This window comes from Scardinius erythrophthalmus (assembly GCF_964197995.2).
Source record: "Scardinius erythrophthalmus genome assembly, chromosome: 15".
NCBI lineage: Eukaryota > Metazoa > Chordata > Actinopteri > Cypriniformes > Leuciscidae > Scardinius > Scardinius erythrophthalmus.
Window position 1 is genome coordinate 16,023,188 of NC_138235.1, and position 25,354 is coordinate 16,048,541.

General features: G+C 37.9%; 2 protein-coding genes across 16 annotated transcripts in view; both read left to right on the forward strand.

The window, feature by feature from the left end:
• Nucleotides 1–15,899, forward strand: part of znf512b (zinc finger protein 512B) — a 68,183-nt gene extending 52,284 nt beyond the window's left edge. For both annotated transcript variants that reach the window (XM_081387651.1, XM_081387652.1), the window contains 8 exons: nt 3,766–3,864; nt 6,801–6,899; nt 7,275–7,451; nt 7,580–7,924; nt 8,890–8,991; nt 9,197–9,259; nt 9,391–9,489; nt 10,431–15,899. In XM_081387651.1, the coding sequence (XP_081243777.1) occupies nt 3,766–3,864; nt 6,801–6,899; nt 7,275–7,451; nt 7,580–7,924; nt 8,890–8,991; nt 9,197–9,259; nt 9,391–9,489; nt 10,431–10,793 (1,347 nt within the window). In that variant the 3' untranslated portion in view covers nt 10,794–15,899. The remainder of the gene's footprint in view (nt 1–3,765; nt 3,865–6,800; nt 6,900–7,274; nt 7,452–7,579; nt 7,925–8,889; nt 8,992–9,196; nt 9,260–9,390; nt 9,490–10,430) is intronic.
• An 875-nt stretch (nt 15,900–16,774) lies between these two features.
• Nucleotides 16,775–25,354, forward strand: part of uckl1b (uridine-cytidine kinase 1-like 1b) — a 31,637-nt gene continuing 23,057 nt past the window's right edge. For 2 of the 14 annotated variants that reach the window (XM_081387056.1, XM_081387066.1), the window contains exons 1-2: nt 16,817–16,892; nt 19,358–19,409. Coding sequence is in view for 9 of the 14 variants with exons in the window: in XM_081387066.1 (XP_081243192.1) it covers nt 19,403–19,409 (7 nt within the window). In the remaining 5 variants the exon portion in view is untranslated. Of the gene's footprint in view, nt 16,893–18,915; nt 19,410–19,972; nt 20,005–25,354 lie in introns of those variants that run through there. The other 12 variants (XM_081387054.1, XM_081387058.1, XM_081387059.1 and 9 more) reach the window with 9 other exon arrangements.

Sequence of the window (25,354 nt, forward strand, 5' to 3'; positions counted from 1 at the left end):
AAATATTTGTCTGGACAACTACAAATCTTTAAAGTAATTTTTCTCAGTTCCACACTCTAGCGAGTTAAGGTCTTTTGCCTTTGTAGGGCAGTACACAGGAGGAGCTTGTTAATGATCTCAAGGCAGTTGTGACCACAGTCACCAAGAAAACCATTGGTAACACACTACACCACAATGGATTGAAATCCTGAATCATTAGATGTTCATTAGATGTTCCCTTGCTCAAGAAGGCACATGTACAACCCAGTCTGAAGTTTGCCAATGAACATCTAATGATTCAGAGAAGGCTTAGGAGAAAGTGCTTTGGTCAGATTTGACCAGAATTGAGCTTTTTGGCATCAACTCAACTCGTTGTGTTTGGAGGAAGAGAAATGCTGACTATGTCCCCAAGAACACCATCCCTACAGTCAAGCACGGAGGTGGAAACATTATGCTCTCGGGCTGTTTCTCTGGTAAGGGTACAGGACGACTTCACCATATTGAGGGGCTGATGGACGGGGCCATGTACCGTCAAATCTTGGACGGGAACCTCCTTCCCTCAGCCAGAACACTGAAGATGGGTCGTGGATGGGTCTTACAGCATGACAATGACCCAAAACATACAGCCCAGGCAACAAAGGAGTGGCTCAAGAAGAAGCATATTAAGGTCTTTGAGTGGCCTAGCCAATCTCCAGACCTCAATCCTATAGAGAATCTGTGGAGGGAGCTGAAACTTTGAGTTGTCAAGCGACAGCCAAGAAACCTTAAGGATTTAGAGAGGATCTGTAAAGAGGAATAGGCCACAATCCCTCCTGAGATGTGTGCAAACCTGGTGACCAACTTCAAGAAACATCTTACCTCTGAGCTGCCAACAAGGGTTTCTCCACCAAGAACTAAATGATGTTTTGCTTGGGGATCAAATACTTATGTCACTTAATGAAATGCAAATATATAAAAAAAAAATTCTGGATTTTTTTGGTTGATGTTCTATCTCTATCCATTAAAATAAACCTACCATAAACATTATTGACCCTTCATTTTTTTTTAAGTGGGCAAACTCAAATAAATTTCAAATAATTATTTTCTCCACTGTATGTATGTATGTGTCTGTCTGTCTCAGTAGATACTTAAATACGTTTAACTCATCCTGCTTGACCCTTACAAAAAGAAAATATATTTGCCTATATATGAATGATCAATGTATTAAGTGGTTTAACAGTATATTTGAAAATATACAGAATAATATATTGTGTTAATATTGAACTCCAAATAGATTCTCTGAAGAGGATTGTTTACCATGGTCGAATAGCTGGTTAGTAAGGAAAACTAGTTTATCAACCGTACAATTTGTCAATCATTTCACATCTTTGTTTCTGTGGCGAATCCGATGACTTTGAAAATCGTGCAGTGTGTTCTCGGCATAAGCCTAGTCTCCCATCCAGGTACTGATCAGGCTCAACCCTACGTAGCTTCAGTGGGAAACCAGGCGAGAGCTGCTGGCTGATATAGTCAGGTGATCTCACATCATCTGTGGGGTTTTTTTTGTGCCTTTGTGTATTAGTTTTAATGGTGTGCGAGTTTTTTAGTACAGAAATGAAAGCTTTAGCGTAAGTTCTGCCAGGAAGACTCAATTGTTACGTCACTTATTACCTTCTCATCTATCCAATCGTGTTCTAATACTTGGTAGTATAAAAGATCAGTACTTACACATGTCTGAGTTTGCAGATGCTGACGCCTACATTCACCTCCATCCTCCCCACCACCACCAGGATGGTCCCTTCCCATACCTCTGTAAGACTGGAAAAACTGGAAGAGAGAGCAACTCTCTGAGAGAACAAAGGAAATTAACATTTGAACTCACTCTAGTGCACCATTCTTACAATGGTGTCTCACCTCAGAATCATCCTAATCTACACCTCTTTCCCTCTTCCCCCACTCCTTCTCTCTCATGCTGAGATCACCAAAATTCACCCAAGAATCTATATGGTTTAATGTGAATAATTATCATACAGTATTACACGTTTGGTATCATTTGAAATGTCTCAGTGCAACTGGTGCAAAGGTCTCATTCCCAAAGAAGTAAACCAAAAGGTAATGTATTTAAGAGTTTAGAGATAACTCGCACACAGAGGAGGGTGTGTCTTCCAGGCAGAGGTGTAAACTCAATGCCAATTCCCATTGTTAGCAAATGTTTCCATCTAAATCAACTTCTGTCACCAGTAAGTCTGGGACGGTGATTAATGCAAATTCCCACTGTGAACTCATGTTTACATTTGAAAAGAGGTTTCTGCCTTGGTCTGCATGTTTAGGGAGATGCTGAAGAAGGCTTGTGGCGATTTGTAGCTCAAATTACCCCGTGATGCAGAGAGTGGCCGAGACTCTCAGCATCATGTATTTTCTAATGTCAGGTTCACATCTTTTCTCTTTATTCCAGAGCATTTGATGTTTTGTATTTATTATCTTTGAAATGATAATAAAATTGGCATGATACATTTACCTGACATTATAAATTGTTACATTTGATTTTATTCTGACTGACTCTGCTATTGTTTTTTCCCATGTAGATTAAACGGATTCGAATGTTCCCGCAAGTTTTGCATCAGATTAGTGACGACTAATATTTGGCACTAATTCAAGTGTACGTGGTTCGCAAAGACAAGAAGTGAATTTCTGTTTAGAACAGCAAAAATGCTGCTTGCCCAATCTAAATTTGGGTGTGTCTTACCTCTGTTTTAATTTAATGTTACTTTAGATAAGAGTACGTGGAAAACCACAGCATGGCCAATCCAAAGCTATTATGAGAGAAGTAATGTTGGTCAGCTTATATCTGTAATAGTGGCCATACCTCTACTGAAGTAAACCTTTAAATTAAATTCAAGTGTAAGCAATTCCATGGGGGCTATACCAAAGTGTCTTTGATTGTGTAAACTTGAATGTGGCCGATCTCGGGTATATAGCAATTACCTCTGTTTGATGATCAAAACTGTCGAGATTGTGATCGTGAGACCCGCGTTAAAAACAGAAAACGTGAGGACCTCTGAGCGACATAGTTTCCTAAGCTGAACGGGGTAAAATATCCTTAGAGTTAAAAAGAATAATCAAACATTCGCTCACTTTTAATGATGCCCAGATATCATTAAAACCTTTTTTCATTTATGGAGTCAGATGAAATAACGAGGTGATACATATGAGAAAATGTATTTCATTTAATCTTGTTGTATTGCGTAAAAGGAAAGACAGTAACGCACAGAAACCTTCACCCCTATTATTGGAGAACCGCCACTGGACCTTTAGTCGGGCTTACACCTCCCAGGGGGTCTGCTGCGCCCCTGCCTTCGTCTTCAGGCAGGAAATGCAGATTCCGTACCCTCGGATTGCGAGCTACGACGTGGCCTACGCCAAAGAACTTTATATCATAATACTTGCTTGCTGGGCTGTTAATAAATGCATACTTGTTACGTAGAACTGAAGTTGCGTCTCAGGCTTCGCATTCATCCTCAGGTGCTGTGTTGAGGTTTCTAGATACCTACTGTATCTGTTTAGATACCTTAGTCTCCTTTCCTCTGCTGATGTTTTCATCAGACCAAATACTGCGCTGTATAAAGTGCAGTCTGACAACTGCTGATAACATACCTTGAGTAATGGCCTTTCTATAAAGGTTTTGAAGACTGCCGGGCATCTGGCTCTCAGAAAGCAGTTATTGGAAACACATTGTTGTAAAGACTTGAGGAAGAGTTTCTGGAGAGACGCTAATGTGTTGCATTGTGTTTGTTTCCCATTTGTAAGCCGTCGGCAAGTGAGAATGTGTCTGGGGAGGAGCAGGAGGAGAGAGAGAGGCTACGCCGCGTCCTCAAACAGACGGGCCGAATCAAATGTCCCAATGAGGTAGGGATTTGTCACTGGTGGCAGCCGTCTGTCTGTCTCCCTAGACGGCACTGTCTGTCCTTAATATGTCCTAAATTCTGTGTCCTTTGTGTCTCACTTTATGTGTTATGTCTATCTATCTATCTATCTATCTATCTATCTATCTATCTATCTATCTATCTATCTATCTATCTATCTATCTATCTATCTATCTATCTATCTATCTGTCTGTCTGTCTGTCTGTCTGTCTGTCTGTCTGTCTGTCTGTCTGTCTGTCTGTCTGTCTGTCTGTCTGTCTGTCTGTGTGTCTGTCTGTCTTTTTATCTATCTATCTATCTATCTATCTATCTATCTATCTGTCTGTCTGTCTGTCTGTCTGTCTGTCTGTCTGTCTGTGTGTCTGTCTGTCTTTTTATCTATCTATCTATCTATCTATCTATCTATCTATCTATCTATCTATCTATCTGTCTGTCTGTCTGTCTGTCTGTCTGTCTGTCTGTCTGTCTGTCTGTCTGTCTGTCTGTCTGTCTGTGTGTCTGTCTGTCTTTTTATCTATCTATCTATCTATCTATCTATCTATCTATCTATCTATCTATCTATCTATCTATCTATCTATCTATCTATATCCATCTATCTATCTTTATATCTGTCTGTCTGCCTGTCTTTGTCTTTCTGTCTATATCCATCTATCTATATATCTGTCTGTCTGTCTATATACCTCTATCTGTCTGTCTGTCTGTCTGTCTGTCTGTCTGTCTGTCTGTGTGTCTGTCTGTCTTTTTGTCTATCTATCTATCTATCTATCTATCTATCTATCTATCTATCTATCTATCTATCTATCTATCTATCTATCTATCTATCTATCTATCTATCTATCTATCTATCTATCTATCTATCTATATCCATCTATCTATATCCATCTATCTATCTTTATATCTGTCTGTCTGTCTGTCTGTCTGTCTGTCTTTGTGTCTATATCTATCTATCTATCTATCTGTCTATATCCATCTATCTATCTATCTATCTATCTATCTATCTATCTGTCTATCTATCTGTCTGTCTGTGTGTCTGTCTGTCTTTTTGTCTATCTATCTATCTATCTATCTATCTATCTATCTATCTATCTATCTATCTATCTATCTATCTATCTATCTATCTATCTATATCCATCTATCTATCTTTATATCTGTCTGTCTGCCTGTCTTTGTCTTTCTGTCTATATCCATCTATCTATATATCTGTCTGTCTGTCTATATACCTCTATCTATCTGTATGTCTGTCTGTCTGTCTGTCTGTCTATCTAATATATTGAATAATACATAAGAAATTGCCGCTTTTCATATATTGAAAAATATGTGACAATATATTTACTAATATATCATAATGCATGTAATTTTATATTCAGTAATACACTTCATAAATATAGATGTATATGTGATCAGATATGGTACTGCATGTGTAATATATTACAGATATATTTACTTATGCAGCATAGACACACATGTATAGAAAAATATATGATGTAATACATTTTTTATATTTTCTAATTATTTACATTATAAATGTTTCATATTTTCAAGCTAGCTAACAATAGCACAAGCACATCTGCTTGTACCACAGCATTTAGTCAAGAAACTATCACTATGCAGATAAGTGCACATCCATTACTTCTAAAATATAATAATTATAGTCTTGCACTTGATGGCATTTGGCAAACCGTCAACCTAACCACAGGCGCTACTCTTCAGCACAATGGTAACCCCAAAAACTCAGACATACCAGAAAACCCTTTAATTTCCAAAATAATAGAACATTAAACACTAACAGATCTCCCTCCATATTAATATTGAGCAAAACACATTAAATAAGACTTAATTTTCACATTTGCTCTCCTTTAGCAGTCAGAAGCAAAGCATGCTGGGAACTAGAAATCTGTTGTAGCTCATTCTGTGAATGTTTGTGTATATATATGAGTGAACATACATTCACATTTATATGGGAGCATGTATGTGTGATATATGTACACAGTAAAGGATAAAACTTTGTGAATATTACATATAATGCTATTTTTGTCATCATTTATAAGTATTGTATATGTATTAATATATAGCCATACATGGTCAATGCATATATTGCAGTATATTGAAAAATATAAGCTCTAGTTTCCCATATATGGAAATGTATTATGTAATATATCGCATAATATTTAGCAGTATATTCCCATATATTTTTGTTCTGTAAGGGGATAACTGCTGGTATAAGGAATGGAGATCAGATCTATAGATGCCTCATGATTCAATTCTACAGTATTTCGACTCAGTGAGTCACGATTCGACTCCAAATAGATTCTCTGAAGAGGATTGTTTACAGTGGTCGAATAGCTGGTTAGTAAGGAAAACTAATCGTTTCACATCTTTGTTTCTGTGGCGAATCCGATGACTTTGAAAATCGTGCAGTGTGTTCTCGGCATAAGCCTAGTCTCCCATCCAGGTACTGATCAGGCTCAACCCTACGTAGCTTCAGTGGGAAACCAGGCGAAAGCTGCTGGCTGATATAGTCAGGTGATCTCACATCATCTGTGTTTTTTGTGTCTTTGGGTATTAGCTTTAATGGTGTGTGAGTTTTTCAGTACAGAACTGAAGTTGCGTCTCAGGCTTCGTGTTCACCCTCAGGTCCTGTGTTGAGGTTTCTAGATACCTACTGTATCTGTTTAGATACCTTAGTCTCATTTCCTCTGCTGATGTTTTCATCAGACCAAATACTGCGCTGTATAAAGTGCAGTCTGACAACTGCTGATAACATACCTTGAGTAATGGCCTTTCTATAAAGGTTTTGAAGACTGCCGGGCATCTGGCTCTCAGAAAGCAGTTATTGGAAACACATTGTTGTAAAGACTTGAGGAAGAGTTTCTGGAGAGACGCTAATGTGTTGCATTGTGTTTGTTTCCCATTTGTAAGCCGTCGGCAAGTGAGAATGTGTCTGGGGAGGAGCAGGAGGAGAGAGAGAGGCTACGCCGCGTCCTCAAACAGACGGGCCGAATCAAATGTCCCAATGAGGTAGGGATTTGTCACTGGTGGCAGCCGTCTATCTGTCTCCCTAGACGGCACTGTCTGTGTTATGACTATCTATCTGTCTGTCTGTCTGTCTGTCTATAAGCGTGGGTATATTGGTACACCAGCTAGACCAGTGTAAACCAGCATGGAAATTCATTCTAATGTAGCAGAGCAGTCTGATTCAAAGACAAGAAGAGAAATCTAGAGAGGAGGGGAGAAGATGTGGAAAATAGAAAAAAAAATAGCTTATTTGTCACTAAGTGTGCTTATGCAGTTTGTTTTAACAAATAGGCCCTTCAAGGGAACGCTGTACCCAGACTGTCATCCCACAGATCAATGAGTGAATTAATGAAGTGTGTTTGATTCTCTGTCAAACAGGGCTGTTCAGCTCATTTCTCCAGCCTGATGGGTTATCAGTATCATCAGAAGCGCTGTGGCCGAGAGCTGCCAGACACACAGAAGCCTGTCTTCCTGTGCCAGCACTGTGGTAAGACCTATCGCTCCAAAGCTGGCCGCGACTACCACCTGCGCACTGAGCACCCCGTCACTCACTCGGTGAGATTACACACACAGACTACAGTTCATCGTCCAAATCTGATATCATCTGTAAAAAGTGTGATGTTATATACACATTATTGGCAGATTTCTTCATCTCACAAACGTTTTTTGCCTCCCCCATTTAGCTCACATCTGAGGACTGGAAACAAGAAGACAGTAAAGATGAGGAGGATGTGCTGGAGGAGGAGGAGGAGGAGGAGGAGGAGGAGGAAGAGCCTGAGCTGAAAAAGGCTCGAGGGAAGGCAAAGGAGAGAGTAGACGAGCAGCTGGAGAAGATGGAGGAGAGGAAGGAGGAGAAAACAGAGGTGGAGGACCTGCTGGATCTGGAGAGGACGCCCAGCGGAAGGGTGCGACGGCGCTCGGCTCAGGTGGCAGTTTTCCACCTGCAGGAGATCGCAGAGGACGAGCTGGCCAAAGACTGGGGCAACAAACGCCGCATCAAAGACGACCTCGTACCAGACATCAAAAGGGTACGGCAGTGTTGAGGCTACTCTGAAACTGATACACTATGAGTTACTGACAAAAAGTGGCTTGTCAAATGATGTAATATTTGTTAAAAGTCTGAGATTTGTTAATTAGCAGCATTTATATGACTCCAAACAATGAGGATTTCAATAAGAGGTACTTTTTCAGTAGCTAAGTTTCCATCCACCTGTTCTTGTGCAAAACTTGCTGGATGGAAACCGCAAGATGTGCATAAATTCTAAAAACGCACTTAAAAAACATATGCGCTCAATTGAGGCGGATCATTTTTGACATGCAAGACATGCACATAAACTACGATGGAAAGACATTTACTGAATAAATCCTTTGATGTGCAACAAAAAAACATTACCTCAACAGTGGATGTGATTGGATAACTGTAATAACCAGCAGACCAATTTCATTGCACAGCGTCTCAAATGTTGTTTTAGTCGTTCTGAAGTGTCAAGTCTGCCATCAAAATTATTCCGAATAATTACCTCCCAAGACTGACTTACACGATTGTATTCCCAAACACAATCGTTCCCGAATGCAAAATAACACGACAGTGTTTATTGATAGTACTGTATAATGTACGAAAAAACAGCCACAGTGGCTTCCATGGTTGCACCAACTTCCATTTTTAATACAGATATTTTGCACCAATTTCCTAGGAAGTGAAGATTTTCTTCTCTTGAGCATATGGGATGGAAACAGTGCTTTATTCGCAATTTTTTTATGCGATATTCTAATTTTGCACATAAGTTAAATTAGCAACTTTGGTTGGAAACATAGCTACTGTAAAGATTTGTCACACTGTACAACTACATGTTGCCACAAAAACTAATATTGTGCCACTTAAAAAATGAGTTAAATCAGTAGTGTTTATAAATTTAGTTAATTACTCATATACACATTTGTCTACTTATTTTGAACTTCCTGTATACACTTTGCTTTATATCTGTTGTTTTAGCTAAACTACACACGACCAGGCCTCCCCAACTTCAGCCCTGAAACTGTGGAGAGCTGGAAGAACAAGGTGAAGGAAAAAGGATTTATCTGCTGCCCCAATTGCGTAAGAACACCATCTTGCTTTTCATTTAACAATTACTTTAATAGCTGCTGGTGCTTAGATGGCAGATTCCAACATCAATATGAACATCTGAATGAGATCAGTAGATTTAGATTTGCTTGAGAAGCTGAACAGCTCTTGAAAATGCTGAATTGCTGTTTTTGTTGTTCAGTTCTTCTCTATAAATTGTTCTTGATTTCCATAACAGAACTGTGAGGCTATTTACTCAAGTGTATCTGGACTTAAAGCTCACTTGGCAAGCTGTAACAAGGTACAACAAGTCCTCTGCGTTCTTACCCGTAGTTGTAAATTATAGATAAACTGTATAAACTGTGTATACTTTTAGCCTCAGACATTGCTGATACTGTATCAGCTTCACTGCTGTTATTGTTCTCCACACAGGGAGGGGGCGACGTAGGGAAGTACACGTGTTTGCTCTGTCAAAAGGAGTTTAACTCTGAGAGCGGAGTGAAGTATCATATCAGCAAGACACACTCGCAGGTAAACCAAACACTCGCTCACCCGGTATAGTGTATGTTCAATGCAGAGTAATCTGAGCAGTTGCCCTTAATAGTCCTCTAGTGTAACGAAATGTCTACTGTATGTCTGTTCACATCAAGTTCGATATGAATGAACAAGGCTAAACTTTTTTGACAAACGAAGGTACACCATCTGTGAAGTTTCAATGCTTCCATATATAATATATATTAATAAATATAATAAATATATATTAGTTTTAGTAATTATAGTTGAGAAAACTGCTAAGAAATAATCAGAACATTCTCAGAATTATTTACATTTAATATAACCAAGACATTTGAATTCAATGGACTTTTGAAAATATTCTGGTTTTAAATGTATTTTAAACATTTAATGGAGGGATTGGATTCGGAAAATCGGTTCAATCTTTAAATTAACCTTCTAATGAATCTGCTATATTGGCATCTGCTGGTTTTATTTATTATTATAACACAGGTCACAACATTTCTACCATCATAAAGATATCATTTTATTACCGAAATATTGAAAAATATAAATCTCACATATACTTCTCAAGTTTGCATCATCACATAAATATTTTACTGAGCAACATTTTGGTCAGTCGACCATCCTCAGGTTTGCGAGCAATTGACCGAAGTGTTGATCATTAAAATATTTTTGTGATGATGCAAACTTGAGTAATGTCCGGTAGTTTTTTTGGGGCATTACAGAACTATTTCTATTCATGCTTTTTAATTAATCTTTAGTTTCAGTTTTAGTACACAAAGATAAATGTCTTACTATGCACAAATCATCACCTTGTGCCTTTCTATGTCAAAAGGCTTTATAAGGATGAATAGTTTCCTTCTAGAATGTTCTACTGCTGAAAATTCATGCAAATCCATCAGCTGAGCCTTTAGACTCAGTTCCTCTTTAAACTTGATGTGGCTCTATGTGCACAGAACTGGTTTCGGGCATCTACCAATGAAGTGGCCAACAACAAGAGAAAAGAGCCAGAGAGCAATGGCTTACAGAAGGACATGAAAAACGTAGTGCCTGGGAAGAAGAGGGGACGAAAGCCCAAAGATCACCACCTGGTGACAGCCTCCTTTCCAGCAGAGACTAAGAGCTTCACCTCTGCTCCAGTCCCGATTCCTCCCCAGATCATAACCTCAGAAACCCGAACCCCTGCACCCAACCCCATCACCCACAGCCCAACCACACCCTCTGACCCAGTGGACAGTGGGAATCCAGCCCAAACCAGAGACACACCGCCCCCTATAAAGAAACGAGCCAAACCTAAGAAAGCTCTGGCCACTGAGTAACACGGCTTTCACTACGTCGGCACCAGAAGGGATGCTTTCCGAACTACACCGGTAAACTTTATTCAGTTCGGTCACGGAAATGAAGGAAGACACAGAAGAAAGAGCTCGGAAAGATGAACGGAAGAACGAGGGGATGAAAAACAGCAGGAAACAACGATTTGTATTGATTTCACACTGATCTTTGTGTTTTTTAAGCTGAGTATATACATTATGTGTGTGCTTGTGTATACTGATATATATTACTCCTGTTGGTTTTTCATTCCATTTTTATAGTTCATTTTAATAAGGTTGTTCACTCTGAAGGGGTCAATAACATTTAAGCTCCCAGTTGATATATTTTTTAGAGCAGAAGTTACAAAGTTACATTTCTATGTGATTTTTTGGGTAGCTACAGTGAGTCAACATGTCTGGTGGTTTCATGATGTGTTTGAACGATTTCTTTTATTATAGAATATCAAACTCATTCAATTAGCATGGTGAGCTAATTTACTGCTAACATTTTATCACGGTAATACTCTGCTGTGTATATATAATATCTATATCTATATATGAATATATTCAAAGCAATTCATTTTCGTCCATCGGTTTCAAACAAGGTGCGTCAAAAAAAGTTGGTCATTGTTTAGGTTGCTTTTCCTCAGATGTGTTCGGGTTTGTTTCGTCAGTGGCAGGGTTGGAGTTAGATCGACGGCTGTTGTAACAGTGTGCTACTGTGCAATAGTGTTGCTTTTGTGGTTTCTTGTCCTGTCTCTTGCTCGGAATCGTGAGAGGTCTGAGCACGTAGCCTTGTGTAACTCCTTATCCCGCATCCCTTTGGGCTGTTTGCAGTAGTTTGTAGTTTGCTGCAGTTGACCCGGAGGTCTTTGTTAAAACCTTTAAATGCTTTGAAAATTGGTAGAGCTATGTGCTTTCATTTGTCCGATCGTTTTTTATGGGAATATAAGCTTGTGATGTTTAACTTAGAAGGAATATACAGTGCAGATGATTAGAGAAATTCAAATCAATAGTAAAATGGAACGTTTGCAGCAGGCACGCACTGCCTAATAATGACTACAAATGTGTTGGCAGGAAAATATGTAATACTTCGAAGCACAGGAATGCCCTTTGACATCTTTGATGTCATCAGTCCTTGCTTAAACTTGAGGGGTCGTTCACAAAAAGGGAGTTGTGGAAGTTGTATAGATGCGTCTTTTTTCTTGAGCGCCACGCATTTAGATTGCCATGTCATGCGCAAGATATGGAATGCGTGTGCAATGGTCAAACACGTCCATCTAGAGCATGTTTACATAGAAAATCAGTGGAAAAAACGCAGTGGAATGCAAAAATGCGTTCTTTGTGAACGGCCCCTAAGACTCAACCTGGCTCCAATGAAAATGATAGTGGTCAAGTAGGAAAAAAAACAAAGAGGAATTTTTGGTGAATCTCGCAAAATCTCTCAAGAATGATTTCACTTCAAATTTTAAGCAAAGGAAAAAATTATATTTCACTAAAAGGAAATTAAGCTTTTTTTTCAGGACTATTAATTTTTATTTGCATTGGCAAAACATTTTTTATGAAAGTTAAGCACATTTTATATCCCAATTCTCATTACCGTAATGCAAAAAAGTTACATATATATTGCATTACGGTAATGAGAATTTGGCAGGCAAATGTGAGAAAAATGTCTCAATGCAAACAATCTTTTCAGTCAAATTAGAATTTATTTATGCAAAATAGAATTTCTATTTGATTTTAGGGTGAAATGTGTCCTGGACATGTTTTTGCGACATTCAGCCGTGAACTTTTGATAGGAGTCCAAGCAATGTGTGTGGTATGCACTAAAGGACCTGTATGCAATAGTGAGAGTGTTTTGGGTGCACAAGCTTGTCGTGTAAAGCATTGAAGAGCACAATCAGAATGGTCGCTGCAGGCTTTATCCGAATGTTTCCGAATCAGAGCGTCTGTCCTGAACTGAACATCTGAATGGTCCTGCACACACTGATTCCCAACTTTCTGATCAAGGCCTGTTTGAGAAAAATGCTCGTATTGCACTTTAACCCCTCCTCCCCCTTCCCTCCTTATCTTGCACTTTGCAGGCACTGTTAGGCTTCCATTCTCCCGACCTTAAATGAGTGGCTCTGCGCTGTGAGATCTCGGATCAGTTTCCTTTACATGAATCCACGAGAGTTCGAGAAACCCCGAACGCCTGCCATTTGATCCGTGTGATACGTGCAAATGAAGCCCGTCCTCCATCCCCCAATTTAGAAGGCAAATCTATGTCAGATATGAAATGAAAATTATGTTTGAAGCCATAACAGTCCCCTCGAAGGTGACTAATGGAAGCAGTGTGTCTTTTTATTCTTCCTCAGTTTGTATAAAAGATTATAGATTGAAAAAAAAAATTATCATTTGCAACAGAAATTATGTATTCCAAAACCCTAATAATTCTAACTGAGGTACTTGAAATCATGAAAAAGAATTGCCATAAAATTATTAGCATACAGGTCACACACAGAAAAAAAAGGATAAATTATTACAAATATATTTATCTAATGAGAAAAGAAGAATAAGCTGAAAGTTGCATACATTTATTTTATACTAATACTTGTAAATGTGACTTTAATCTCATAGTTGCTTCAGAAAACTAGGGTTGGTTTGTCATGGTTTTAGGCAAAAGGTGCTAGTAGCCAATCTACCTTAAGGAATGTTGCGCATGAAATTGTGAACCAGTTAGTCAAACTTGCAATCGAGTCCCATGTTTATGACATGAATTACTGTAGCAGATCTCATTTTAATTGTCCTGCATCAGAAACGAAGCGTCAAGCATTAAATGGCAAATAAAAAAACTTCTTCGGCTTCAGTCGCACTGAAATCCCCCTATTGCACTGAAAAAAATGGTCTTTTATTTTGTCTGATAAAATCTTATAAAACCTTTGAAGAACATGTATGTGTGTGTGTGTATATACATATATATATGTAAGTACATCATAAACCATTAAAAAATCATTTTTATAGATGCATAAGTTTTTTTAAAGGGGTCATTACATGGATTTTTTTCTATTATTTTAACATATTCATTGAGGTTCTCTTATAATGTTAATAGAAATATGTTTGTGGAAAAACGATTATTTTCAACCTTCATTCTGACCCTCTGTCTGAAATGATCAGTTTTTAAGGGGCGGCTCCTTTAAGGCTTGTCATTAACATCACTGTTATGATTGGCTAACGTCATTGCATAGGACACAGTATCAACCCCCACTCGCTATTGCATGTGAGTAAGTGTTTTAAAAACATTATCCATATAAAAGCGTCATTTTCAGACAAAGCTTTATGAAATCATTTACTTAAGGTTTGTGATGTAACTGCTGTCAGATCCAATACCGCTGACTGCTTCAACTTTCAACAAAAGTTTCTTTGCAAACTCTCCATTACACTGAGCCTCGTTTACAAAACAATCTGCAGTCAAATGCTCCGAACAAACATAAAATCCTCCGACGTGATCCATGACGCCATTAATATAAACCATGTTGTCGACAGACTCCATTTGCTTTCGACGTTACGCTCACACATCCAGTGGGCGGAGCCTATGGCGCGATAATGTAAAGCTATTGGTCGATGTCTTGCTCTGGAGGCGGTCATATGCAAATGTTTTTGCCAGTGTGACATCACAGATCCCACAATATCAAAACGAGCCATTTTTGGAGCTTGAATAATGAAATCCCAGTTTTATAATGAGGACATTTTAAGCTCTGAAACTTGCAGGATGTTTTAATGGTACAAAACCCTTTTATATGTCAAAAGATCAAGGCAAATGTAATCTCATGACCCCTTTAAGCAAAATATAATTTCTTTCATTTGATCTTCTGGTAAAACATAACTTTGGCATGTTCTTCACAGGTTTCTGAGATTCTCCTCACCCAGGTTCTTGTCCTCTTGAGAGAACATTGCAGGAGAGGACAAGGCAACACATGTATCATGCATGTTGCGAGGTCAAAACTGAGATAAAGCTCAATGTTGCTCCATGACATTTCTGATTATGTTGTCTTTATACCGTCTCTGAGCTGGTGTGATCTTGCCATCTTGGGTCCATGAAACCAACGACCGTACTACTTTAACATAGACATGTACTTTGAGTTTCGCCCAGTAGAATGTATCTTTCTCAATGGAAGTTTCGTTTTCACACGATATTGCTCGATTTGAAAGATGGCGTGTAGTTTCCGCTAGGAATATTGTGCGTGGCTTCAATTACCCGTCTTCCTAGATTATGTGGCGTACACATATGCAGACGTTGTACGATCATGACATCGCAACAGATTTATTTCAAAATTACAGCAATATCTTGCAGTCGAAAGCACTACTGCAACGTTAAATATGATTTACAAAGCTTAGTGCGAACTGTATTCGCTTTCTTTTGCTTGTTTGCTTCTTTCTTTGTGACATAGTTGCTTTAAACTATTTGAATATGATCCTGCGCTTTTCTATACAGGTCGAAGTACATGTTGAAAATGTCCTTTTGTCAAAAACGCTATACACAGTGTGTGTGTGAGTGTGTGAGAGAGTGCGTGCGTGCGAGCATGATTGTGTGTAGGTGTGTATTTCTGTATTTAGTGCACTTGTAATCCCATGAAATAGGCTTGAATATGGAGTGTCGGTAGAGGTTTTGGTGAATTTGATTGTGTGCTGTGGAATTTTGTACTAAGGGGGTCTGTAGAAAGTGGAGCCCCCTACCAGTTTTTAAAAATCATTATTTTCATTACTTCAACTTTTGTGTGAAATGAGGATTTCAGAAGTTCGAATTTGCCCCATCAGTGTTCTGACGGAGAACATCCTCAAAGAAGTTTACAAACGAAAGTCATTGGGATTGATTTGAAGTGATTCGGAGCAGGGCCACTGGGTCCCCTGGTCTGAGGTACAAAAGGATGGTCCAAAGGAGTACATTTTATTCTGAAACTGTAAAATCTATTAATACTTATCAAGTAATGGACACAATGATCCTTTATTCCTTTGAAGTTTTTAACTAGGTTGGCAAGAGTTCTGAATCTAAACTATTATTCTCTCTCTTTTTTCCCCTGGTGTATTAACTGTGCATTAATACCCCTCAAATAATTAATAAAATGTTGAGAAAGATTTGACTGGCTGAATTGTTTTCTTATGTTTGGATGAACATGGCACAAAAATATAATTTGTAAAATAATATGAATATTTTAATATTATAACTTTTTTTGCAGGATTTGATAGAAAGTTCAGAATAACAGCATTTTTTTTTTCTTTTAAACACTGTGAATGGCTTTACTGTCACTTTTGACCGACTTCCTGGTTTAGGTATTAATTTCTTTAATAATAATAATAATAATAATAAAATAAATATAAAAGATTCTTGCTGCCCATAAACTTTTGAAAGGTAGGGTTTGTATAATATATATATATATATATATATATATTGTTTTTAAAAAAAATATATTAGTAATATATAACCTATTTTATTCGTTTTTTAGGATTTGTGACAGTTTATTCATGTATAACTATTATCCTCGTCCTTTTTGTTGATTCTATTAATAGATTTGTGCGTGTAAACGTTCTCTGTTCAGTTCATGTATGTTATTATAATCAATTATTAAATTAAAACTATATTAAAAAAAGATGTAATTATCAGGACATTGTTTCAGTTTAGATGGCGACTATAACGGATCTTTACACACAGTTATGTATGTGTCGACTCCAAACTTTTGAACGGCAGTATGTATAACACAGGCCTGTCAACTCAAAGTATTAATAAAATAAATAATATACTAATGTATTATGAATCTTGCGTAAAGAAAATTAATGTTTTCCCAGTACAATTGGCATAAATTAAATTCAGTACAGAAAAAATCATACCTAAACTTGTACTTAAAAATATACGTTACAATTTACATTCTGGGATTTGTAGTTCCGCTTCGCTGAAGACATGCGCGACCCTATGACGCATAAAACTACATATCCCAGCAGCATTAGTCGAGGCCAGAGTCGCACTCGCAACAGCTGTTTGTCAAATAGGAATCCAACAATGTCTGCCGTGTGCGGAGACGGAAGAGTCTCGGCGATGGAGTGCGGAGAAAAAGCCTCTATGCGGTGCACAAGGTACATTTCAAGAGCTTTACCTCCTAACCTCTCAGTTATTAAGTTCCCCGTGATCTTAATATGCGCGTGTGTGTAGTAAACATAAACGACGAGCGCACAGTGACAGTCGCGTGCGTGTTGGAGGTCCTGGTGCGTCTCGCGTGTTTCTGGCACTCTGCAACACACGCGTTGGTCATATATGCCTCTGGTGATATTTATAAACCCCCCCTAAACTAACAAGATGTGCGGAGAGACCGTACAGTCTATGGAAGAGACATGTCTCTTTAAGCACATAATTATGAAACTGTAACCCTGTTTCCTCGTCTTGTTTCAGTCCATGACTATATTTGTGTGAATATGTGGTTTTTGTGGCGTCTGGTTCTGTTTAAATGGTCTTGTCAGTGAATGTGTGTTACTGCTGCTCACCCCATGGTGAATGACCCTGAAGCACATGTTGCGAAGATCTCAGGAGAGCATGTAGGATCATCGCCGTTATTTCTTTGGACCGTTTTTTCAGCCACACCTAATTATTACATGTAATTAAACTAACGTTACTTCACTTGCCCTAAACAGTATTGTGGACGACACCTGTAGCCGGGTTGGCTTAATTACACATGGTTGAATGGCATTTTAAACTAATAATAGGCCAAATTATTAAGTAACAGAACAAATTTGGAGTAGTATTTACTATATTATGCAACACTGCAACTGTATTATTATAGTTTATATTTATCAAGCTGAATCATGATCACCTCCGCGTTGCAGCGCGGCAGAGCGACGCGAGGGGGCGCGCTCGTCTAACTCTGTGACATCACTGCGAGCACGGGTCACGTGACTGTGCCTTCTCATATCCAGACCAGCAGCTGTTGTTGTTGGGAATGTCCTTCATACACGTGCTTAGGATTGAAGTACAAACAGGAAGTCTTGACATTTGGGAGCGAAATCTTTTAGGTTACTATATACACCACCCTTCAAAAGTTTAACATTTAATTCAGCACAAATGCATTAAATTGATCAAAAGTGACAGTGAAGACATGCATAATGTTACTAAAGATTTCTATTTCAGATAAATGCTGTTATTTTGAACCTTTAAAGAATCCTGAAAAAAAGAGTCCTGGTTTACACAAAAATATGAATCAGCACACCTGATTTCAACATTAATAATAATCAGAAATGTTTCTTGAGCATCAAATCATCATATCAGAGTGATTTCTGAAGGATCATGTGACACCGAAGACTGGAGTAATGATGCTGAAAATTCAGCTTTTTTTTAGGATTTGTGATGTGTGTGTATAACAGCTGTTTTGTTGCCATCTCTTTGGTTGATTCTAATTGCAATTTTACATGTTCAACTTTCAGTATTATATAATTATAATCAATTATTAAAATACTACTGTAACACTTAAACATGAATTAGTTTCAGATGCAGACTATTAAAGGGATAGTTCACCCAAAAATGAAAACTCTGTCATCATTCACTCACAAGTTGTTCCATAATATTTTACTATGGTAGTCAATGGGGTCCATCAACTGTCTGGTTACCGACTTTCTTCAAAATATCTTCTTTTGTGTTCAGCAGAACAAAGAAACTCATACATGTTTGGAACAACTTAAATAATGACAGAGTTTTCACTTTTGGGTGAACTATCCCTTTAAGGATCTTTACACAGAGTTAAGTCTGTGTATTTATTTTGTTGGCGAATTGAATGTGTTTTTGTGGATGTGCTCGCACTGTAAGATCACGGCCAGTACGGGCTGTGATGGTGGTAGTGAGTTTCATCATGATGTTTGTGAGTGCTGTCCCGGGAGGGGGAGCAGGTGGAGCGACGCCCCAGAGGACGGGCCGGTTGATAAGGTGATCTCAGAGCCCTTGGGTGTAATGGAGAGCGCACAAACCTCCTCCACCGCTCCACGCTTCACAGAGCAACCTGATTTGTTTATGTCCCGAGCCTAAGAACACCATTCAAAATCGCTGCTTTCCCTCGCGCTCTTTCACCGTCCCGTGTCAGCAACAGCCTGTGTGAGTGTCACAGACAGATGAGCCGCCCCGTAAGAGGCCAGCGGAGGGGTGTGTGAGCTCTGCGTGTTTCCAACCTGCTGCTATTAATACCACCCGCCAAACATAATCTGCGGGACAGGTTATCCTCTTACGTTTGTTGGCAGTGTCCATAGTAGCATGTTAGGGCGAGAGAAAGGTTTGTCTTGAATGGTCCCGGCCCACTAACGCTAGTGACTGCTAAAACACAACCGACGTAGAAAGCACAGTTTTGTTTTCTTCCCTTCTGCTTCACTTTCGTTTTTCTTCCTGTTCTCTCGCTCCGTTCGGCTTGCCAGAGGGCAGGCTCTCTGAGCGCCCGTGTGTGTGTGTGTGTGTACGTCCCGGCGGTTACATTAGCGCTGATCTTTCTCTGGAGCTTTCATCTCATCTCATCTCATCTCATCTCATCTCATCTCATCTGTCTGTCCCATCATGAACACACTCCCAGCATACTCAGGAGCCAGGATCTCAGGCTGCTGGTCTCTTAGGGCAGATGGAAGGTAAGCCTGATAACTCACTGATTATTATTTATTTTTTTTATTATTTTATTATGCTGGTCTTAGCATCTTTGTCTTTTTCTCCATCCTCAAGTGTGTTGGACGCTCTTGAGTAGTTTCTTAAGCAGTTTGCACACTTGAATGCAGCTGCTGCTGACAGGACTCTCTACTTGCTCTGTTTTTACAAGCAAATTTACATCAGTTTTTATAATTTATCTGATGAAATCTCAGCGTGTGATTGGCACATCCTGTCAGGCTTTGAGGTTTGCTGTTTTGCACACTTATATTAGCTGTCTTTAACTACTACTATGTACTTGCATCAAAAATAACAATTGGGTTACACTTTGTTTTAAGATATCCTTGTTACAGTATGCAAGTAATAATAATTAACTACAGGTATGTGGTTAGGATTGGGGTTGTTTTAGGGTTAGTTGCTTGTAATTATGCATCATTTACTGTTATTACTGTAGTAAGTACATGTAACGTGTAACAAAGACACTGTAAAATAAAGTGTTAACAGTAATTGTTAGGTCCAATGTATTTATTGTGTTGATGTTGTGTTGCAGAACGCTTGTGCTGCTATTGAGGTGGGATACAGGTGAGGTTAGGACAGGTTTGGTGATATGCGTGGGTTTAAGGGTGGGAAAGGGCCAACAGTGGCATTATAGATGTAATTACAGAAATTAATTACAGATATAGCCTAATTACAGGGAAATTTGGATACACTTTATTTTAAGGTGACGTAGTAGCCTAGACGTAGTCAAATAAGTACAGAGTAATATTATTCAGTTACACTTTATTTTAAGGTGTCATTGTTACAGTGTAATTATATATTTAAGTACTGAGTACTGCATGTACTTACTATAGGGTTAGGGTAGGATTAGGGTTTGTTTGAGGGTTAGTTGCATGTAATTATGCATAATTTACTGTTATTACTATGGTAAGTACATGTAAAATATGTAACAATGACACTGTAAAATAAAGTATTACCTATTATTCAACTACATGTACTTACTAGGCTATGGAGTTACGTTTAAGGTTAGTTACTTATGCATAATTCACTGTTTTTACTGTCGTAACATGTAACTACATCATTTGGTACTGGCAAATCTAGATGGGACTAATATTTAAAAATGAATTTGTACCAGCTGCCATTGTTTTTTTTTTAATTATTGAAGGTAAATTATTTATTGAAGTCCTTTCTTTTTCTTCCTTTCTTTTTGTGTGTTGTGGTGGTGTTTATTCTTTGTATGATTGTATGGTTTACTGCTGGCTGTGAAACAAATTGCCCCTTGGGGATAATAAAGTTGACCTTACCTTACCTTAAAATAAATTGTTACAGATTTTTTTTAAATATAAGTGTAATGTAAAAATGTGTATGTACACAATAAGTACATTGTATCAAATTATTAAAGCCCCCTGTAGTCAATCATTTTATCCCTTAAAGGGGTGGTTGATTATGATTTCACTTTTCTAACTTTAGTTAGTGTGTAATGTTGCTGTTTGAGCATAAACAACATCTGCAAAGTTACAACTCCCAAAGTTCAGAGCAAAGGGAGTATTTGCTTTTAAAGAAATTACTTTTTAAGGACTACAACAAACGACTGGTAGGGACTACACGACATTCCTCCCGGGTTAGTGACATCACCAGCCCTAAAATTGACATAAACCCCGCCCCCGGGAACGCGATTTATAGATTATCATGATAGAATATGCTAATTAATGACTAGAAGATAACTACACATAAGCACATAAATTCATCAACTAAACATTCAGAAATGTCCTGTTGCATTCTACATGTTGTCACTTCTTCTTGAGTCTCTCCATCATTGTATGTCTCCGGTTTAACATAAAAGGCTGAAAGTTTTTGAAATTTTCAGTGTGTGTCTGTGTGAGGTAAAAGACACAAAGTTTACTAGTGCGTTTTTGCTCACCCTCAAAAAGTGACAATTTTAACATGCTGTATAAAAATATCTGTGGGGTATTTTGAGCTAAAACTTCACATACTCACTCTGGGGACATCAGAGACTTATTTTGAATCTTGTGAAAAGGGCATTATACCCCTTTAAATCTCATCTTTGATCACCAAAATGACATATTTAAACGTTTTTTTTTTCCTGTGGAAATAATTAATTCATGCCAAAATAGCTTGAATATAACTTTACACACTTGCCTCATTTAGTATATGCAGAACCATGAATATGCAAATGAGCCCCGCCTCTACTCACTCCCGCCAGCTCAACTTAACTGTAGTAAATGCTGCACAATGGCAAGTGGAAATACTGGTTTAATTCAGTAACGGATTCAGAAGAAGTGGAAGAGTGAATTATACAGGCTCGTCTGCAAGTCGATGTATCAGAATGGTGATCCGTTTTATGAATCGCTCTCTACGACGTCGGACACATAACAGTAATTAATATGGTTAGCCTTTGTCTTGACTACATTATCAAACAGCTAATGATGTGTCGCTAACGTTACACAAACATGTTTTCATTCTCCATCTCAGTCAGATATCTTCCTTCCAACAACCAGCCAGAGGTGGACAGTAACAAAGTACATTTACTTGAGGACTGTACTTAAGTCCACTTTTTGAGTATCTGTACTTTACTTGAGTATTATTTTTTTTGGAACCTTTTTACTTTAACTTCACTACATTTGAAAGACAAATATCTTACTTTTTACTCCACTACAATTCGGTCATGTCCTTGAATAGAAAGTAGTAATGTCAGTCAGGGGATTATTTTGGTTGGGGGGACCCACAGGGGTTGCATTTTGCAGGGGTTGCATTTTGGCTGGAAATGAGTCAAATTGACGTCAGAAACCGACTGATGTTGGTTTCCGACGTCAACACGATTTCCGGTTTCAACCACAATATGTCTGTCCAACGTTGGAGATTAATGGCAATCTGGTGTTGGATTCTGAAATCAACCTGATTTTCATTTTCAACGTTGGGTTTGGTTTTCTAAATGCGAATTTTGTCACTTTTTTGGAGCACACTAGCTTATAGATAACAGTAAGGCTAACATATTCATACTAAAAGCCAAAAAACTTTAAATAGGGCACTATTTGAGGGAATAGCCATTTGGGTGTCCAAAACCATTGTGGACATTATTGAGTGCACTTATTCAATCTCACATTCAATCCCACTACTGGAACGGTGTTCTAGAAATAAATGTGATATTGACATGAGGGTAGGCAGGCATAGATTCAGAGGCATACGGTACTTTAAGTATTACACACAACAATGCAACAATAATAAAACAATGCATTGAAAGTTACTTTTGATAGTTAAGTACTTTTAAAAACAAGTACTCCTGTACTTTTACTTAAGTAAAAATCGGTATTTACAACTTTTACTTGTACCGGAGTAATATTGTGATTTCAAACCACGTTTTTGAGCCTGTCTTTGATTCGCTGCAGTTTTAAAGAGAAAATACTCAGCAATGGTGTGACTTATGAATTTGCACATGGTTTGTCTTAAAGCATATTAAAAACACCACATAGACATAAAAACAGCATTAAAAACTTGATTTTCACCACAAGGGGTCTTTAATTGAAATATTAGTACATAGTAGTTAGACACGTTGTATATAGTGAGATCACACAGCTGTCGCTGACAGGACTCTCTACTTGCTCTGTTTTTACAAGCAAATATCCATCAGTTTTATGTGTTTGCTGAAAACCACAGCGTGTGATTGGCACCTCCTGTCAGGTTTTGATTTGTTTTCTGTTTGCTGTTTTTATATTATGAGGTGTTTTACAGTGAAAATGTTTCATTAGTAAACTGCACAATGGTGTATTCTCATACTGTCCTTGAGTGAACTTGTGATGCAAACCAGAAGTTGCTGATGTGCTGTCGTTGAGGTTAGTGTGTAATTTTTAAAGGGATAGTTCACCGAAAAAAATCTGTCACATTATTCATCCTAATGTTGTCCAGACCTATTTGACTTTGTTTCTTCTGTGAAACACAAAAGGAGATGTTTTGAAGAATGCTCACACTGCTCTGTGGCATCATGTGATGGTATGAAATTTGGTAGCACTTTATTTTAGAGCGTCCTTGATAGATGTTACATGCATTTACTGCTGTAATAACATTAAAGTATGCATCATTTCATGCAACTAACCCTATTGTAAGTACATGTAGTTAATATCTCTGAACTTTAAATGTATAATTTAGGCATGGAGGCTATAATTTCCACAGTTATATGTATTTCTGTATTTTCCAACCTGAAAAGTATGACTCACGTGAATTGTCAATCCAAGAAAAAACTGTGTGATGATTGAAATCGTGAAATGGCCTTGAACAATTATTAAATAAACTCCTAAATGTTATGTTTTCGAATACATTTATGCATGGTTTGCTTTCAGAGCGTCAAATGTGAGTAAAAATAGGCACCCGTTGCCCCATAACTTATTTATGAATATTGACTATGTATGGTTATTAGAATGAGATATGGCTTAGGCTTAGTGCGATCATCAAATCCCAGCAGTTGTGATGTAATTATGTAAACATATAGTCTGACGCTCTGCATGTTTGAGAGTAAAGAAACGTTCGTTTTCACTTTCACTTCACAGTAAATGCTACTCTGCAATTTCTGCATGTTTGAGGCGTTTAGAATTTGCATTTTGGAATGCAACATGTGCCAAACACATTGGAAATTTGCATGCACACACACTCTATATGTCAAAAATAGCTTTGTTAATGTTGTTCTTGTTGTCACACTCTGTTATGAATTACATGGCTCGTGTACATTTTAGCCTGTTTTCAATCCAAAATGGTAAAATTTGACCAAGTAGAGTAGTTTGCATCACTGGAAATTACTGTCATTTAACATTTCTATCATAAAACTGTTTCTCTTTCATGGTTCAAACTGAAGCATCTCTCTGGAACTCATGTTCGTCTTCTGTGAACAGTAAAGCCTTTTCTTTGATTTGATTGGTCAATGATTTTGACATCGATAAACGCTGTTAGAAGACTTATGGTAGATGGCAGACCAGCCTATGTAAATGTAACTTAGAAACCTTTTGTCATCATAACAACAAACAGAGCATTGTGTAATTGAGTGCTGCAGACCAACATCAACAATATCAAATACTGGAGAGAGAATCTGACCAGTTGAACTAGAGATTTTCGTAGTCGACTAGTACTCGTTCATTTAAGCCATTAGTCGACTTATCACACGTTTATATTCATTTTAAACCTATTCTTCATACGGATTACATAATCAGAGAGTATTTGTTTCTGATTTGAATTGGTTTGTTTAAAAGTAGACATTTCAAGCTTTCTATAGATATATTTCCTCATGTCTTCGAGGCAAGTATACACTGAGTTTCAGTTTATTTTTGTGACGCGCTCCAGTCCACGGAGACAGAGAAGGCAGAAAACGCATCCTTTTTGTTTTCTGTTTTACAAAAGCACAACTTTATCGTTGTTATTGTGAGTTTACTCAAGTAGACCCTTTATAGTTTTGAATGATGTATTACTCAAAAAATTATGAGTATTTTAAGTTGTTTCCGCTGTTGTCTGGAAAATATGCAAGTGATCACGCCGTATTTTTGAAGTGCCCACAATAATATGAGCTCTTTAATAGTCCATATGGCTAGTGCTGAACAGATTAAAGTTTTTCACTGAAAATCCTGCCCTGAAAATTGCTTGAATCACTTTCTTTGAACAGATATTTCACTAGAAGAAAGTCGTATAGTAAATGATTAGTCATTTGATCATTTCCTTTAAGAGAAAGACTTTGACTGACTGGTTTGTGGTTTCTGAAAAAATGCAAGGGCAGAGTCCGCTGTTTCATCTTAACCATCTTATCTCTTATCACTCTCTCATATTTTAGCAGGGCAGATAAACTAGAAAGATGACCCAGGATGATTTCTGTTCACACAAACAGAAACTCAAAGGCATACTTGGCACACAAGACATCTTTTCTGCCTAGTAAACTTGC